The 17965-nt window shown below is 42.8% G+C and overlaps 1 protein-coding gene across 1 annotated transcript in view; it reads left to right on the top strand.

Annotated features, from left to right (window-relative positions):
• UBR4 (ubiquitin protein ligase E3 component n-recognin 4) overlaps positions 1-17965 on the top strand; it is a gene marked incomplete at its 5' end in the record, with an annotated part of 71619 nt that overhangs the window by 24807 nt on the left and 28847 nt on the right. The window contains 25 exon segments of the mRNA XM_010187724.1: positions 100-271; positions 431-632; positions 917-1080; positions 1299-1515; positions 1908-2124; positions 4584-4647; positions 5125-5259; positions 5926-6100; positions 6329-6466; positions 6927-7048; positions 7651-7762; positions 8310-8440; positions 8582-8759; positions 8948-9052; positions 9495-9632; positions 10309-10477; positions 11179-11275; positions 11712-11819; positions 12298-12414; positions 13584-13793; positions 14535-14684; positions 15404-15631; positions 15745-15823; positions 16296-16538; positions 17478-17646. Of these exon segments, the coding sequence (XP_010186026.1) occupies positions 100-271; positions 431-632; positions 917-1080; positions 1299-1515; positions 1908-2124; positions 4584-4647; positions 5125-5259; positions 5926-6100; positions 6329-6466; positions 6927-7048; positions 7651-7762; positions 8310-8440; positions 8582-8759; positions 8948-9052; positions 9495-9632; positions 10309-10477; positions 11179-11275; positions 11712-11819; positions 12298-12414; positions 13584-13793; positions 14535-14684; positions 15404-15631; positions 15745-15823; positions 16296-16538; positions 17478-17646 (3840 nt within the window).

The raw sequence follows: 17965 nt of genomic DNA, 5'->3' as shown, positions 1-17965 counted from the left end.
AGGACGATGCTTTAACTGATTTGAACGGTGATGAATTTTGTGTGGTTTTGCTTGTGTTGCTTCTTAAATTAACGTTATTCTGCCCTTGTTCTCCTGCAGTTCAAATGGTGGGAGTAAGACTTCACCGGCACTGTGTCAGTGGTCTGAGGTGATGAACCACCCTGGTTTGGTGTGCTGTGTTCAGCAAACCACAGGGGTCCCACTGGTGGTGATGGTGAAGCCGGACACCTTTCTCATCCAGGAGATTAAAACCTTGCCAGCCAAAGCAAAGGTTAGTCATAGTTTCCTGTATTTTTGACTCTGAATGTGGTTTCTTCTTGTTCCATCAACAAGATCTCTAGTCTTTGCAGCTTTTCTAATGCAAAGAGTTAGTTTCTTCAAGCAGCAGTTGCCAGATCCTTTCTTTGACCCACATTGCTTGTGTTTGCAGATTCAGGACATGGTGGCCATCCGCCACACAGCCTGCAATGAGCAGCAGAGGACCACTATGATCCTCCTGTGCGAAGACGGCAGCCTGAGGATCTACATGGCCAATGTAGAGAATACCTCCTACTGGCTCCAGCCCTCTCTCCAGCCTAGCAGCGTCATCAGCATCATGAAGCCAGTTCGCAAGCGCAAGGCAGCTGCTATTAGTAAGTGATTTCTCATACTTATCTTGTGCAACATAGCAGTGGCAAGGGTAGATGCAAAGACTGATCAGCATTGTGTAGATACTTAAGGTATTCACTTCTGGCAGTCATCAGTTAACCTCAGGGCTAAGTACTGGCTAAGCTTGGATAAAATGTTTTCGTAGATATATGTAAACATACACAGCTATCTTGCTCACATGGGCATTTCCAAAGGAGACAAGCTCCTTCTGCAGCTTTTTTACCGTAGCTTTGCCTGTTTAGAATGTATTTTGTCTCTTCCCTTTTAGCAACTCGCACATCCAGCCAAGTGAACTTCCCGATTGACTTCTTTGAACACAACCAGCAACTCACAGACGTGGAGTTTGGAGGCAATGACCTGCTGCAGGTTTATAATGCTCAGCAGATAAAGCACCGCCTCAATTCCACTGGCATGTATGTGGCCAACACAAAGGTACATGGGGCAATTTGGGGATTCTGTTGGGCTTCTAGGTGTTGTTATTGCCTGAATTGATAGCATGGCTTTTCTTAGAAGTCTGCATTGTTCAAATGACCCTGTACAAGTCCCGTGATGCTGTTAGGTGAACAGTGGAAGCACATGTGTACAGACATCAGGTTCTTAGTGGTGAATTTTTGACTCCACTTTTCTGAGCTGTGATTTGTCTCCTACAGCCTGGGGGTTTCACTATTGAAGTGACAAACAATAACAGCACAATGGTGATGACAGGCATGCGGATCCAGATTGGCACACAAGCCATAGAGAGAGCGCCTTCTTACTTGGAGATCTTTGGCCGCACCATGCAGCTGAACATGACCAGGGCTCGTTGGTTTGATTTCCCTTTCACTCGTGAAGAAGCCTTGCAGGCTGACAAAAAACTAACCATCTTCAGTGAGTCTTTGTTAATTGTTTGCTTTCACTGCCTGTTGGTTTTGTTTGGGTGGGTTGAAGCTGGACACTTCACCTCATAGTAAGCAGGGTTTCCACAAACTCATTGTTTGGCCTGACTACAGAAACAGTTTGAGGGGTGAATACTGGTCATTTAATAATTTTATGGCCCAGTTTCTTTCTGCAGGGGATGAATATGCAATAGCTCAGTGGGATAATTTAGTGTTGAGGTAATAGAGAGGGGAAAGTGGCCTTGAAAAGGAGATGGAACTGTCAGAGTGACTTTATATTAATGATGCGGTGTAATCGCTATGCTGACCTGATGAGGCTATACTTGTTTGTATTCGCAAGAAACTGTTTTGTTAGTTTTTAAGAGATTTCTCTCATAACTGCAGTTGGGGCTTCTGTGGATCCTGCTGGAGTCACAATGATGGATTCTATAAAAATTTATGGCAAAACCAAAGAGCAGTTTGGATGGCCTGACGAACCCCCCGAGGATTTCCCATCTGCTTCAGTGAGCAACGTTTGTCCCCCTAACCTGAATCAAGGGAATGGCACTGGAGACGCGGAGCTGGCCACCCCTGCTGCTGCCAGTGGGACTGTCCTGGAGAGGTAACCCTGCAGTCTTTCTTCTGTTTTTGAAAATGAGTAGTTGCTGCAGGAAGGACCTAGGTACACTTTTATGTGCCTTTTGTAACTAGGGGAACGCAAGGGAGTTAGTGAGTTCTCATTGACGCACAAAACAACTGAAAAGTCAGTGATTATTCTCTAAGGAGGGCTTTGAGCTCACTCTCCATTTATCTGCTGAACTAGATGGATAGATCTGTGTGCATGCTTTGTGTTGCTAAGTTCATTTGTTACTGCAGTCTTGAAGAGCTAAGAGAGATTGCTGCTGCCTTGGTACATTTTGTCATTTCAAGCTGGCCTTTTTCATTCTCTAGAGCTCACAAAGTTTAGGTCTTTCTGGAGTTAAGTTCGGTTTTGAGGAGGACTTTGTGCATGACCTTGCTTTAGGCACGTAGTTTCCTCCAACTTACCTTGTAGCCCATATGTCTCCGCACATATTTAGCAGAAGAAAGAGAACTTTTTTAATATATCTACCTCATGCTTTTTCTGTTGAGTTCATACAGTCTGTGCCATAAGGGTTATAGAAAGCCTGGCAAGCCAGCAAGGATAGGAGGGCAACAAATCAGAGAGGAGCTAGCACTGCTGAAAAATTAGCCTTTTAAGGGGTATGCTGCTTGACTGTGAGTAAATAGTGGTTAATTTTGTCTTACTGAAATGTTCAGGTTAAGGTTCAGGACTTGAAGTGACAGTTCTGTCCAGCTGAAGGACCTGTTTGGCCATCCTTTAATATTTTGTCTAATGCTTCATGGGATTTTTTCCTGTGTTTATTTTTTTTCCTTCCTTCCTTCCTTCCTCTGCTGTGATATCTCCACAAGATGTCCCTCTCTGCGCAGACATGCATTTTGGTTTTCCAAAGCAGTGGGATTATAGTCTGAAAACTTGGAACCAAAAAATTATTCTTTGTATTTTTACTTAGGCGTTACAGAATGCTGCATAGTAACCTTATAACTTGAGTAGGAACAGCTACAGGCAGGCAAGAGGCAGCTTTCCCATCAGAAGTTTGGTGTCCATACTTCAAATTTAACCTTTAGTGGTGCTTTAAGCAATGTGCTTGGCTTCTCTGTGCTAGGTGGCCTCGATATCCTCTCTTTGTTTTGCTATTAGGCAAGTGTCTGCTGCCCAGATAGAAAGAACCGTGCTTAGATTTACTGTGTATAGCGCTCTCCCGGCTTCCTAATTTCCCCATTTAATTTGCCTTTTGCTTAGAATGTGTTTTAGGGAGTTTTTCTGTGAGCTTTACACATTATTTTTTTTCCTTTTTCTTTGCTCCCCCAAAGTTCTGAAACTGAGTCCCTAACCACCCTGGACCGGTTAGTATGCCATCCTTTTCTCTGCACGAATGAGTGTGTGTCAGAGAGACAGAACACATGGTGTGGCTTTTGTTGACTGTTTTTTTTGTTTTCCAAGTGACATTTGCTTCTTTACATTCCGGTCATTGCATGGCAGATGGTTTAGCGAAATGTAAAGATGAGGTGGTTTGCAGAATTTTGCCGTTACGCAGCATAACTGTTGCTTGTTTGACAGACTCCTCTTTTCGCTTTGTTCCCTCCTTGCGTCTTTTTATCCCACTTATATTCCCCTACTAGCTTGATGGAGTGTGGCTGCGGGTAGGGGAATGTAATGTTATTTATCACCACCAGACCAGACAGCTGTTGTTTCTTCTACCTCGTATCCAATCCCACGCTGTTATTTCTCCCCTTAATGCTCTCTCTTCCCTCCTTTTCTCTGTACTGTTGCACTGCTCCTTCTGGTGTGTCAGATGGCATTACAGGTAGCTCTACTGCAAGGCATGAAGTGGTGCTGCAAGGGGGATGCAGCACTTTGCTGCAAGCCGTAAATAAGATTTTCCCTTGGGGCAAGTATTTTACTAGCCTGCCTCACCGCTGTCAAAAGTTCAGACTTCAGCACCTCACTTGGGTCATACCCAGTGCTCCGAGTTAATTTTCCTCTGGAATATTTTGCGCTGAAACTCCAAATTGAAAAAAGCAACCTGTGTGAAAATAGCAAGCGAGTAGAATCTTGCTCCCTTAGAAAAGTCGGTTACGCTTTTTCCCATGTGTCATACCAACCCTTGATCTGCAGTCATATGTACGTCTGTGGGCCATGGTGAATTGGTACTGTCAAGACAATCCAAGTTATCCCTGCTGCAGGCTGCGTAAGGAAATGTTTTATCCTCTTTGGTAGAGAAAAGCCCCTGTCTTTCAGCTGTGGATTATTAAAGCAGTCCTAAGTTTGTCTGTGAGCGTGAGCCAGGTTTAACTCTGGTCTGTAACACAATGAAATGATATGCATGGTGCCTGTGGCAGGTTTTATCATGCTTTGATTTTGTACTTGGCATTCGTTAGCTGTCTCTGAGCTACTCATGACTGTAGCCTGCATAAAGCAAAGTGCTAAGGAGAGAGAAGGGTTGCTGTACTCAAGCCTGCTTTCCTTTCTCCCTCCAGGCTAGTAGTGAGTTCTTTAGAAGCGCTGGAAAGCTGCTTTGCTGTAGGACCAGTCAACGAGAAGGCAAGTAACTTTCTGAATACATTCTTGAGCTTTCAGAGATGGGGGAGGAGGGGCAAGATCAGCAGCACCTCCTGCAGCCCTGGGGGCCTGATACGGAAGAGACCCGCATCCGTTTTGCTCAGAGCACTGATCTGAAAGTTGACTTAGCGAAAAGCATTTGAAACTAGTTTAGAATGACAATTGGCATTTGCATTTAGCGCTGATGGGATTTTTGTGCTGTGGAGTGACCTCGTTTACAAAAACAGCAGGGTAGAAGCCCATAAATCTCAAAAGGACTTTTCTTATGTAGACATGTGAAATGTTCCTTAAGTGTCAAATGATAAATTGAGGAGGCTGTCAAAACAATATTGAAGGAAGACAGAAACTTGCATGCACAGTGGAGGTGAGGGAGCTGCAAGTGTGCTGAGATATCACACTGATGCATCACCTTAATGGTAAATGTACTAAAGAATGTTTTTTCTCTGTTCTTGGGAGCAGGAGAAGAATAAGGTGGCAGCTCAGGAACTGGCTACTATGCTGCTGTCCATGCCAGCTCCTTCCAGCGTCCAGCAGCAAACGAAGAGCCTCTTGGCTAGCTTGCACACCAGCCGCTCAGCATACCATAACCACAAGGTAACATGGTGCAAGGATTTCACTGTCTCCTGTAACTTGCCAGTTTATGGTTGAGATGCAACATGCCCCTAGAAGACCCTTCCACCATGCACTGTAAACCTGCTGGCTGATTTTCCTTTAGGTCCTGCTGTGCCTGCCTTGCTGGCTTTTGTGTTTCACTAGAGCTTCACTGCTTAAAATGCTTCTTGCAGATTTTGGTCAGAAATAATATCAGTTAATGTAGAGATATCAGGATCTCGAAACACATGAAGTTTATTTGCAAACTGTGTAGCTCTGGTTTCCATTTCCACAGGCATCTGGCTTAGGGTGATAGGGAAATACTACGGTAAGTAGTGGTTACGCTCTGTGCCAACGTAATTGCAGTAAATGCACAGATGCCTGCAGATAGCCTTTGCTAACCACTTGAACGATTATATTTATGCACTGGTCTTTCCATCCACATTTAAGCCTGAGGGGAAGTAAATGTGAAAATCAATTCTCGATCCAGATTTCTTTTGTTACAGGGTGACTTTTTAATATTAGTTGTCCTTCCTAGTTGACACTGGCCAAGAGTTAAAGCAGTGACTGCTGGATTTCCCCAGGGTCTGTCCTGCAGTTGTACTTCAGAAGCTTTGTTGTGCTGCTGTCTGTTGTTTTTCTTTGCCTAAGTTATCTTTCACTTTACAGGATCAAGCATTGCTAAGTAAAGCCATTCAGTATTTGAGTTCCTCAACCAAAGAAGGAAAGGACCTTGATCCTGAAGTATTTCAGAGGCTGGTGATCACAGCTCGGTCCATTGCTATTATGAGACCCAACAATCTGGTCCACTATACAGAATCAAAGCTGCCACAGTTGGAAACAGGTAGATAAGTGTAATTTTCTTCAGCTTTCTGTTGTGGTAATTGAAGATGTCTTGGGGTGTCTGGTACAGTGTGACAGGGACTGTTTTTGACACATTGGGCATGTGGTAGTCCTTGTAGTGAGGACACCTTGACTCTCTAACAAAAGCCGTTTAAAATAAACGGTTGCTCTACATATTAATGCTTTCCCTTGCACATATCTGACAACTGTTTATTTTTTATCTGTACAGAGAGTGAAGAAGGGCAAGAGGCCCAGAAACACGCTGAAGGAGATGGCTGCACGTTTATTACACAGCTGGTTAACCACTTCTGGAAGCTACATGCATCAAAACCCAAAAACGCCTTCCTTGCCCCTGCCTGCTTGCCAGGTTTGCATAAGTCTTCATTTGCTATTGTCAAGCTTGTATATTTTGAAGGATCCTCTCTTAAGTTTGTAAACAGAGAAAATTACTTGTTCCAAACTAGACTCACAATGCTAATGGTGCAGTGTGTGCTCTCTAAGGTATATCTGCCAATTCCGCTCTAGTGCTTTTGTTAGGAAGGATGTGTATTGTGCTGGTAAAAATGGACTGATGATTGATTTATTCACATTTGTCTTAATGGGCAGTGTTAGAGTATATTCAGTGGTGCTGCTCTATGGCATGCACAGTATTTCGTTCGAGATACAAGACTGATGTGTAAGCTCACTTTGGATTGAAACTACCATATGTTTGTGGTGCTAACATTGTGCCTTGAAGTCTACAAAATAAGGCACTTCCTGGAATGTCTGACTATGTGCTGAAATAGGTAGATTAGTTGATTACAGTCCTACTTTTTATTCCTCCTTAGGTCTCACTCACGTTGAAGCCACAGTCAATGCTTTGGTGGATATTATCCATGGATACTGCACGTGTGAACTGGATTGTATCCACACAGCATCCAAGATCTACATGCAGATGTTACTTTGCCCCGTATGTAATCTTGCTCTGCTCTGCTTCAGCCTATAACACTGCACCAGAAGAGGTTTAGATTGGATGTTAGGAAGAATTTACTCACTGAAAGTTATCGAGCACTGGGACAGAGTGCCCAGGGAGGTGGTGGAGTCATCATTCCTGGAGGTGTTTAAAAGATGGGTAGACGTGGCGCTTAGCGACATGGTTTAGTTGGACTTGGCAGTGTTAGGTTGGACTCAATGATCTTAAAGGTCTTTTCCAACATTAATGATTTTGTGATTCTATAATACGAAGAGAATTAAATACAGGTAGAATGATAATATGTAGTACAGATACAAAATAGAGGCATGCAGCCAAAAACATACAGCCAGAAGTGAATGAAGGAGAAAATTTTCTATCCTTGTGTTTTAGTAATGTTTGTCATGCGCTGTGTGTGGAACAATAAATATTGCTTTATGGCTGCTGGGGGAAACGGAGTTTAGAAGTTAGGCAGTGGCATATGTCATACATGAATCATGACCAACAGAGAGTCCCAAGTGTATTTTTAGCTATCTTTCCAAATACTGTGGAATAAGCACTTAAAGCTTAAGAAGTTTAATGATTAACTGTTAACCCTCTAGGATCCTGCAGTGAGCTTTTCTTGCAAACAAGCTTTGATCAGAGTGCTGAGACCAAGGAACAAGCGGAGACACGTCACCTTGCCATCGTCTCCTCGGAGCAATACTCCTATGGGTATGCAAGATCCATTCATCTCTGCTTTTAAATGAGCATGACCTACTTTATTTGTCAGAAAAGACAAGAAAATAAACTAGTCTTATAGATTGGGACTAAAAAAGACTAAAACCAGTCTTTCTCCTTTCTTTTGCTCTCTCTTGTCCCTTAAAACTCTTTAAAAAAACCCAACAAAACAAAACATTCACCTCTTCTTTGATATCCTGAGATTCAAAGAGGAGATCTCTCTGCGATATTACCCTTTCAGTTATGGAGAAATCCAATTATTTTATCTAGGGGGTAGTAATCCAGGCTGCCTTAGTGTTGCTGTACGTATTTTCAAGTCTGTATAAGTCAGTCATAAAGCTGTCTGCAGACCAAAATTAGGATATCGGTTCTCCGTCCAAGAGGTGCTTTTTAAACATTGACGTGAATTGCAGTTGTCATGGAATCTGTTAGTGACTGGGGGCAAATGGAGGATAGCTTAGGTTTTTTCCCAGCATTAATTACATTGTTGCTGATGATGTGAGAAAAGAGCGCATTTGTGAATTAACCCTTTGTAACTCAGGAGATAAGGATGATGACGATGATGATGATGCGGAAGACAAGCTGCAGAGTTCTGGGATAGCAAATGGCGAGCATATCCGACAAGAAAGCCAGGAGCAAAGCGAAGTTGATCATGGGGACTTTGAGATGGTGGTAAGCCCAGAGTGCTTCTCTTTGGACCCTTTGAAGTATGTAAGATACTTGAGTTTAGTTTAGCTATGATAAATGAGTTTGTAGTGCTCTATTAGTTGGTGGTGGTTTGCTAAAAGCTCTCACTGTGTTTCCCCTCCGTAGTCTGAATCTATGGTTCTGGAGACGTCTGAAAATGTGAATAATGGGAACCCTTCTCCCCTGGAGGCTCTTCTGGCTGGAGCAGAGGGATTCCCTCCTATGCTGGATATTCCTCCAGATGCAGATGATGAAACGATGGTGGAATTGGCTATTGCCCTGAGCCTGCAACAAGATCAGCAAGGTAAGACGGAGGTGTTGTTGGCAGTCAAAATGTTAAATAGAATATAAGGAAGCTGGGAAAGAAAAAGCAGATGATGTTGACATTGCCACCATCAAAGCAAAGATAATAGAGCTGTGAAGTGCACAGAGAAGGCCAGAGTTGACATAATTCTCACAGAAAGATACTCATAATTTGTTTTCTTCTTGCAGGCAGCAGCAGTAGTGCACTTGGGCTTCAGAGCTTAGGACTGTCTGGACAAGCACCCAGCTCTTCTTCTCTTGATGCCGGCACACTCTCAGATACAACAGCATCAGGTAACTGTTCACTGCAAGGAGTCAACCTTTTTTGATTTTGACCTAAATAATGATTTAAAATTTGTTTGTAAATATGGTTTTGAAGAGCCAGTTATTTGGTTTAATGTATTTTTGATAGCATATTTTATGGCCTTTTCTGGATTTGATGGACTTTCATTGCAGGCTTCTAAGGAATTTATTTCTTCTGCTTAAAATAAAGCAGAAAAAATAAACCATATACTGTATTTCATTTGCATTTATAAACAACCAGATACTGTTCTTCAAGTAACTTGCATGAGTGTCTATTTGAGAAGGTTTCCTTCTCAGGGTATCTCACCTGCACTGCTTTTAGCAGGCTTAAATGTACTGATGGACATTTCTAAGTTCTCTTTTGATTTGTGCATCTTTTGAAGTTATATCAAGGCAGTGTTTTTACTTGTAACAGCTCTCTTTATTCTCTTAGCTCCAGCATCTGATGATGAAGGCAGCACAGCTGCGACAGATGGCTCAACTCTTCGGACTTCACCTGCAGACCATGGAGGGAGCGTGGGCTCTGAGAGCGGTGGCAGCGCGGTGGACTCCGTAGCTGGTGAGCACAGTGGTAAGTGTCTCTCGCCAAACCAGTGCCTGTACATCTGTTTTCTAATGTAATAGGACTTTACCAAGAGGGAGAGGGGGTGGGTAATCCCTGGCAAAAAAGAAATCTCAGTTCCAAACAGATGATGCCGTGCATCATTTTACGGTTACTGCCAAAGTGCCATACAGACGGAATATTTGCTCCCTTTTTGTAGTTCTCCAGACATGTGAAATTTGCAGTAGTTTTTGCTGGCCTGTAATAACAGAATGCAGTAGCCTGAAGCAAGACAGAAAGAATTCACTGTATACTGCTGGATAAGTTTGGTTGGGATAGAATTAATTTTTCTCTTTTTTGCTTGGGACTGATACCCAGGTAAAATGAATCACAGACTCTTATTTTTAAAAGTCCGCACTGCCCATCCTCTACATAACACTCCTTTTCTGACTTGGTTTAAATTACTGTTGTGGAACCAATTCAATTTGTGCCACAAAGACGAGGCTGGCAAACAAAAGAATGCTGGGGGCATTAAGTAGCATCTGTAGAAATTACTCTTTTCTAGCTTTATGAAAACAATAAAAGGGACGGTCTCCTTAGAACTGTAGTTCCAAAGTATAGTTCAGCTGTGTTAGTTGCTCTGGAGCAGGCAAAAGGCACGTTCAATGGAGCTGACATTATCTTTCCCTTTTTTCTTCTTTTTCAGTGTCTGGCCGCAGTAGTGCCTATGGGGACACAACGGCTGAGGGCCACCCTGCTGGACCAGGCAGCGTCAGCTCAAGCACAGGCGCAATCAGCACTACCACAGGCCAGCAAGAGGGAGATGGTTCAGAAGGGGAAGGGGAGGCAGAGGGAGACGTCCACACCAGCAACAGGCAAGGGACTTTGTTATCCTCTTCAAGCATAGTACATCTGGTCTGCAGTGTCATTGTTGACAGAGGAGTGGGCTATAGGTGCTGAAATTTGAGGAGTATGGTTTGTGACTCTGTTGGATAGTAAAAATCAAAAGGCAGAAACAGAACAGAGCAAACTGTGCTGTTGCAAAATGCACATGTGCATTCACCAGGTAACACGTGCCTAATGTGTGTTTCACAAAACTGCCTGTACAAAGCAATGAAAAAATCCTGCGTGCATCTAATAACCAAGGGAATTACTAAAATCTACAGCTTGGGAGTTTGTGAAATTTAGTGTTGGGAAAAAAGTATGTGCAAGAGTACTGAGTGCTTTGGGAAAGATCTGCCATTTTTCATTCCACGGGAACATGCTCAGTCATTTTTACAGTGCTGTTTGGAACTGATTTGTAGTATCTGTTTCTAGACAGTTTATTTTGCAAGTAGTGATGCTAGACAGTGTAGTTCTGAAGTGAAGAACATCAGTTGTCAGAGCTGCTCTGCACCTTTGACATCCCTTGACTGTCATGTCACTCCTGTCTGTGCTGATTTGATGACCACAGGATTTCTTCATGCTCTGAAGTTATGTGATAAATTGTGCTCTGTTGGTAACCCTGCGGGGTCTAGTATTTCTTGTGGTGTGTCTGAAGTTCTTCCTGTCTGATCCTTGTATTTTGACTTCCCAGGCTGCACATGGTCCGACTGATGTTGCTGGAGAGGCTGCTGCAAAACTTACCTCAGCTGAGGAATGTTGGAGGCGTCCGGGCCATTCCTTATATGCAGGTAACTGAGGAGGGCTCACGAGTTAAGCCTCAATCAAACAGTTAATCACTACTACTGCTACTGCCAGGTAGTAGTTTGCACATGCTTTTCCTTTTCTCTTTCCTGCAGTCACAGTGTGAGTCCAGCTCCTTAGAGTGTTTAGTGTTTGATCGGTTGCACAGCATTCCTTACCCATTGATTTTTGCTGGATGTATACCCTTTCTTAGTGTAGTGTGAGCTGGCTGATGAGCCTAAGGGCTAAAATCCTTGAACTCTAATGCATTTGGGAGGATCTTTTGGGTTTATACTGAATGCTTGTATTAAGGTGTGATGGTGCAGGCAGAATTTGGGATAGAACATAAATTAATCAAGATAATCAAAGCTTTGTGAAAGATTAGTTGTATTTATCTTAAAAACATGGAATCTGTCTTATTAATTTTCTGACTTCTATTCCCAGGTTATTCTGATGCTCACAACAGACCTAGATGGAGATGATGAGAAAGATAAGGGAGCTTTAGATAACCTTCTGTCCCAACTGATTGCAGAACTGTGCATGGACAAAAAGGTAAGTCATGATATGAGCACACACTCTTTGATTTGTTCCCTCTAGACAAGGCTTCTTCCCATAGAGAAATTCAGAAACACATTGCTGTGTGGATACATTCAGGCACTTTATACCTCTTGGCCCACTTCACATAAGGTAGAAAATTACATGAGTATAACTCTCTCTGTTTCTTGGTTCCTGCTTCTTGGTTCCAGCTTCCACAAGTGAGCATGAAAATTTGTTTCACTTGAATTAAATTCTTGAAACAGGCATGATTGGTGATGGATAATTGACATATATACCTTTTCATTTGTGTAATACTGTTCTCTGGCATCCAGGCCACTGTCTATTCTCATATTGAGGAATTTGTGCTGTTTTTTAAGTATTACTGCTTGAGCTTAAATTAGAGAGGATTTATGAGGATCGAAACACTGAAATTTAGATACTTAGGACATTGTGCTCGGCTCTGTAATTCAGCAAGCATGTTCTTTCTATGCAGGATGTGTCTAAGAAAAATGAACGCTCTCCTGTGAATGAAGTGCACTTGGTGGTAATGAGACTGCTTAGTGTGTTCATGTCCAGAACTAAGTCAGGATCCAAGTCTTCCATTTGTGAGGTACATTCTTCAAATTGCTTTGTCAAGGGGGATGATGCGGTTGGGGGGCTTTTGTTCATCAAAGATGGTCTAAAAGCTGCTAACTAAAATAGCTGGTCTAAAACTGAAAACCACTTAAAAGTGCTTTGGAAAAAATTGTGAGGAGTCTGTAATGTTACTTGACACTTCTGAAAAAAGATCTTTGCTGAAACTCAGAATGGAGGAAATCAACATTTAAAGACAACTGGATTCACTTGTTTTGTGTGATGTTTCTGACTGAGCTAAGGGCAGCACATTAATGATGTTATTTAAAACAGTCTAGCAGATTTTCTCCTTGCATCTTGCTGGTGCTGAAGGGGTTAAAGAGGATTTGTAATGTGATTATTGGAAAGCAATATGCTGCTGTGTCAACGTAAAAGTCGCTAAGAGGATTCCTTAGATATTTGTTGCTAAAAGGTACAGTAATAAGGCATAAAAAGCAGTATGTGTGGTGGGAAGGAGATTAATAAAAAAGCATAGAGGTTAAAAAATTTAGTCTGAACTGCATCAAATTTTAATGAGCTTATGAGCTGTGGGGTTTGTTTGGATTTACAGGGCTGCTTTAATAGTTTTATTTACAGTAGCTTTTTCTCCAGCCTTTGTTATTCACTTGAGCTTCCCACAGAAATCAAAGCTCATCGTCTTGCAGAATGCAGGTGGAGCAATACCTGGGTGGAGCAGAGCCTCTGAGCGGCATCTGCAACAGGGACTCTTTCTCTACCAGAATTCACCCCCAGCTGGCCAAATCCCAGATAAACAAATAGAAATCCCAACTTAAAAAAAAAAAGGGAAAGAAGGAGAAAAAAAAAAAAGGGAAAAAAGCCCTAGTCGTCTAATCCATAGCAGAGTGGCCTCTGGCACATGTGTCGAGGGGAGATTAGACTTAAGAGGAGATTTTATTTGTTTTCCTTTACTAAGCGCTTGTTCAAAAGAGTCTCTGTAAATATTTGAGTTGCTTTTCATAAACACAAAAACCCAAAAACCCCAACCTCAAACAAACCCCAAACTTAAAAGCTGCCTGTAAAGTTTCATAAAAACCTGCTCTCTTATCCATACTGTCAGCAACTGCTGTCTGATTCTCATGGCTTCCCCTGCTCTTCTGCCACAGTGGTTCCCAGGTGCTCTAGTAATCCATCTCCTCTTTGTTTCAGTCTTCCTCCCTCATCTCTAGTGCCACTGCTGCTGCGTTGTTGAGCTCTGGTGCTGTTGACTACTGTCTGCATGTACTGAAGTCTTTGCTGGAGTACTGGAAAAGCCAGCAGAACGATGAGGAGCCTGTAGCCACCAGCCAGCTCCTGAAACCTCACACTACTTCTTCTCCACCTGACATGAGTCCTTTTTTCCTCCGCCAGTACGTGAAGGTGAGTCCTACCCTATGCCGTTAGCTTTACATGGCCTGCGTTAAAGGACTGCTGCACAGAAGCAAGTAAAAGCATCTTTGCAGAACTGGTTTTCCCTCATTGGGGCAATTAAAATCCATTCTCTTAGCGTGTAGTTACAACTAGGATTGCTCTGAGTTCTCAGAGCAGCCCAGCTCACTATATCCTTCGGTGCACTACTAAATCAGGCAGTTCTGTGGAGCTGCTGTCACTGTTTCTGGTTGAAGTGTTAATCTTCCTGAAAGGAAGCTACTCCTTCGCTTGACTCCTGCTTGGCAGGCAGAATTTCTGAACCACCGCTACTTACTGTGGCAGGGAAGCCTAGCAGTTGATGGGGATTTCCACATTAAATCCTAGACTTGTTCAACCACCATGGTGCCTTTATGTTAAGATTCTGCTGGAGTCACGGAGGCTTTGATATGTGTACAGGTGCAGTGAAAAAAGCCTAGTTAAATGTAAGGATGTCTCTTAAGTTGAAAGCTTGTATATTAAAATGCCTTATTACTACAGACTAACTTACTGCATCCTAATAGTTGCCATCTCATTAAAGTTCTCATGCAGATTTATGGACTTGTTTTTATTTATCTGCTGGGAACATTTCTTCTGGTTGCAAAGGTGCAAAAAAGCACATTTAGAAAATCAATAAATGCACCCTGTAGCTTGTCATGACACCACTCTGGGAGTGTTCAGTGCCAGAGCCTGATGGATCACTTTTGCTTTCAGGGTCATGCTGCGGATGTTTTTGAGGCCTACACGCAGCTCCTGACAGAGATGGTACTGCGGCTGCCCTATCAGATCAAGAAGATAGCAGACACAAACTCCCGCATCCCGCCTCCCATCTTTGATCACTCCTGGTTCTACTTTCTGTCTGAGGTAATTGAAAACTTGATACACCTATGGATTTTAAGAAAAAATTCCAGTAATTCTACCTTTCATGGGAGAGATGAGCTTTTGCAGAACTGATCCCAGATCCATGTCTGATTTTTAATCCTCCTTGAAAGAAGGTGAACTATTGGCTTTATTTTATTCCTGTTGAACAGGAATCTATAGGAAAGCATACAGGAAAAATAAGATTGCTGTTATATCCTGTAACTCAATGTTTGCTGCCAGAAAACTCCAGTAGAAAACCTCCAAGATGGTAAAATGTAACATCGTACTCGGCTATTGGTAATAAAACTTAGTCCTTAAAAAAGAAATTGGTAGGGTATTTGTAGTGTATCTTTTCAGTTTCTTCAGTTATGTCACTTCCTACTTGAGATAACGAGTTATCTTACGTTTGCACAAGTTTGGGGAAGGATTTCTTAATTAGGCTTGACTAGCTTTTTATTTGAGCTCATAGATGACAAAGAATGGTTTTCAGAAGTGGTTTCGTAATTGCAGAACTCAGGATGCTGCAGTGCTGCCGTGCAGTGTTACTTTTGTCTGTGACTTGCTTTTACGGGTGACTTTACGGTACCTTACAGCTGTCAGATTCATGAATGCATCTCCTGTATCTTTTCTTCTTGTAAGAAAACGCAGCATATTTTTATTGGCGCAGGTTGCCTGCTGGTGAGCTCACAGTGCTGATGTTTTAGTCTTTTCTTTGTCTCTAGTACCTGATGATCCAGCAGACTCCATTCGTGCGCCGCCAAGTCCGCAAGCTTTTGCTCTTTATCTGTGGATCAAAGGATAAATACCGCCAGCTCAGAGACCTTCACACCTTGGACTCCCATGTTCGTGGAATCAAAAAGCTCCTGGAAGAGCAAGGCATTTTCCTGCGTGCCAGTGTGGTCACAGCAAGTTCAGGCTCTGCCCTGCAGTATGATACATTGATCAGCTTGGTAAGGAGAAGTTGTGCCACTGTACTAGGAAAAAGTGTATGTTGCATTTATGTAAGATGTCAGTAATAGGAATAATGACCCGGTGTTTAATCCTGTCCCATTGTGCCTTTCAGATGGAACATCTAAAGGCTTGTGCAGAGATTGCCACACAACGAACAGTAAACTGGCAGAAATTCTGCATTAAAGATGACTGTGAGTTCTTTCTCTGAGAGTATTTGAGGGAGCAGAGGGGATGCATCATGTGCCTGGTTTTGAATCAACACTTCTCAGATGGGGAAGCTCAGCAGAGAAGGAGGAGAGGGGACACAGCTGAGAGTTTTGAGTAGAACTGAACTGTTTCCAGTACTAATTATCACAGTGCTCTAATCGCGTCTGTTCCTTAGCTGAAGGGATATGTTTTAATGGACAACTTACAAGAGCAGGAATACGAGATCTGTGTTCTTTTCCCTGCGCTGCCATTGTCCCAGTGTGTCATTTGGGATGAAACACTTTACCTTGGCATACCCAAATGTTATTCCGTAGTGTAGGAACGGGAAGATTCTGTGATGTTGTGGGATGGTCCTTGTCATGGCCAAAAGTTTTTTTGTTTGTTTTGAGTTTGGATTTTTTTTGTTTGCTTTTTTTAAATTCAGGCTTCAAAGTTTTTCTTCTTATTTTTCTGCAGCTGTTCTCTATTTCCTCCTTCAAGTCAGCTTCCTGGTTGATGAAGGAGTGTCACCAGTTCTCCTGCAACTGCTCTCTTGTGCTCTGTGTGGCAGTAAAGTGCTGTCTGTGGCTTCATCCTCTGGATCATCAAGCACTTCTTCTGCCTCTGCTCCTGCAGCATCAGGCTCTGGGCAGCCAGCGACACAGAGCAAATCCTCCACTAAAAAGAGCAAGAAAGAAGAAAAGGAAAAAGAGCGAGAGGGTGAGCTGAAGCTGTGCCCTGTTCTGTGGTGTTTTTAGGGATGAAGTCTACTCCTCTCAGCCTTTCTTATTCTACTTAGAGAGAACTGCTTGCTTCTTGTTGTGATAAATACCACTGTTGTGAAAGGGTCATGGATTGTGGCAGGGGCACTTGCACACTTGCAGACTTCAGCAACAATCAGGCAAGAAGAGCAGTTTTACAGTGTGTAGATTGGAGAGGGGCAAAGGTGAAGCAGTACGTCCTAAGAGTTGGGACTGCAATTAAGTGCTGAGTATATCCCAAACTCACTGTGAGTTGTTATTAACTTGAGTGGCCTTTAAGTTGTCTAATGGGAATTGCCTATTCCAGTGACCAAGAAGCTTCCACCCAACTTGCCTATCATGAGTTGTAGGTGGATGAAGTGCTCATGGGGGTTAAAACAAGTCCTGGAGATGCACACCCGGTTAGCTCTGCTCTTCAATGCTTATGTTCAGACTTGTTTCCTTTGTCTGACTTGTAAGCTATGTTGGAGCCAGGGCTGCTACTTAATGGATATCCAAAGTCCTGGGAAAGTAATTAAGCTTTCCTATAAAAGTCATGGGCATAAATTCTCTCTTGGCTTTTTTTCAAGGAACCATTTTGGCTTTCTTTATCAGAGGATTCTCTGTGAGTCTTTTCACTGCCCCATGGTTGGTACTTTTCTTTTTATCAGGATGTGTAGCATATTTCTTAAGTCCTTACTGGCAAGTATTTTAGCAGTTTTCTTCTGTGTTAGTCAGGAGTACTAGGTTATATTTTTGTAAAAGAAACAAACATTAAATTTACTTGTTGCCTGAAACACAGTATAATTTGTTCCCATTATCCTTGCTCTATGATGTATAAAATAGGAAACTGGCCTATCTGAGATACTCCATTCACCTGCTTTCTTAAGTCTTTCTTCTGTCACCTGGTGTCCCCTAGGTGAGAGTTCGGGCAGTCAGGAAGATCAGCTGTGTACAGCTCTGGTGAACCAACTGAACAAGTTTGCTGATAAGGAGACCCTCATTCAGTTCCTGCGTTGCTTCTTGCTGGAATCCAACTCATCCTCTGTGAGATGGCAGGCCCACTGCCTTGCGCTCCACATCTACAGGTGAGCTGAGAGGCAGCCTCTGACCTGGCTCCTCTTAACCAGTCTCAGCTCAGTTATGAAGAGCTCTGTCCTTGGGGAAGAGTTCATACTTGAGCCTCTGGGCTGAAGGATGCTGAGGCTTTCAGGTGATGACATCCCCTTGGATCTCTCACACGATTTTGCAGTTACCGAGGCTGGAGGTAGAAGTTGTGACTTATTTGTTAGTGATCAACTTGACTTGCCATCTGCAGAATCTGACTCCTGTCATCTACAGGAGTAGGTATTTGTGGCCAAGGGAGCTTCTGTGGCAGATGCAGACTCATGTAGTTAAAAAGGTGGG

Source organism: Mesitornis unicolor, unplaced genomic scaffold (assembly GCF_000695765.1).
Source record: "Mesitornis unicolor isolate BGI_N332 unplaced genomic scaffold, ASM69576v1 scaffold6137, whole genome shotgun sequence".
Taxonomy (NCBI): domain Eukaryota; kingdom Metazoa; phylum Chordata; class Aves; order Mesitornithiformes; family Mesitornithidae; genus Mesitornis; species Mesitornis unicolor.
The sequence above is the reverse complement of the archived record's forward strand: the minus strand, read 5'-3'. Positions and strand labels throughout refer to the sequence as shown.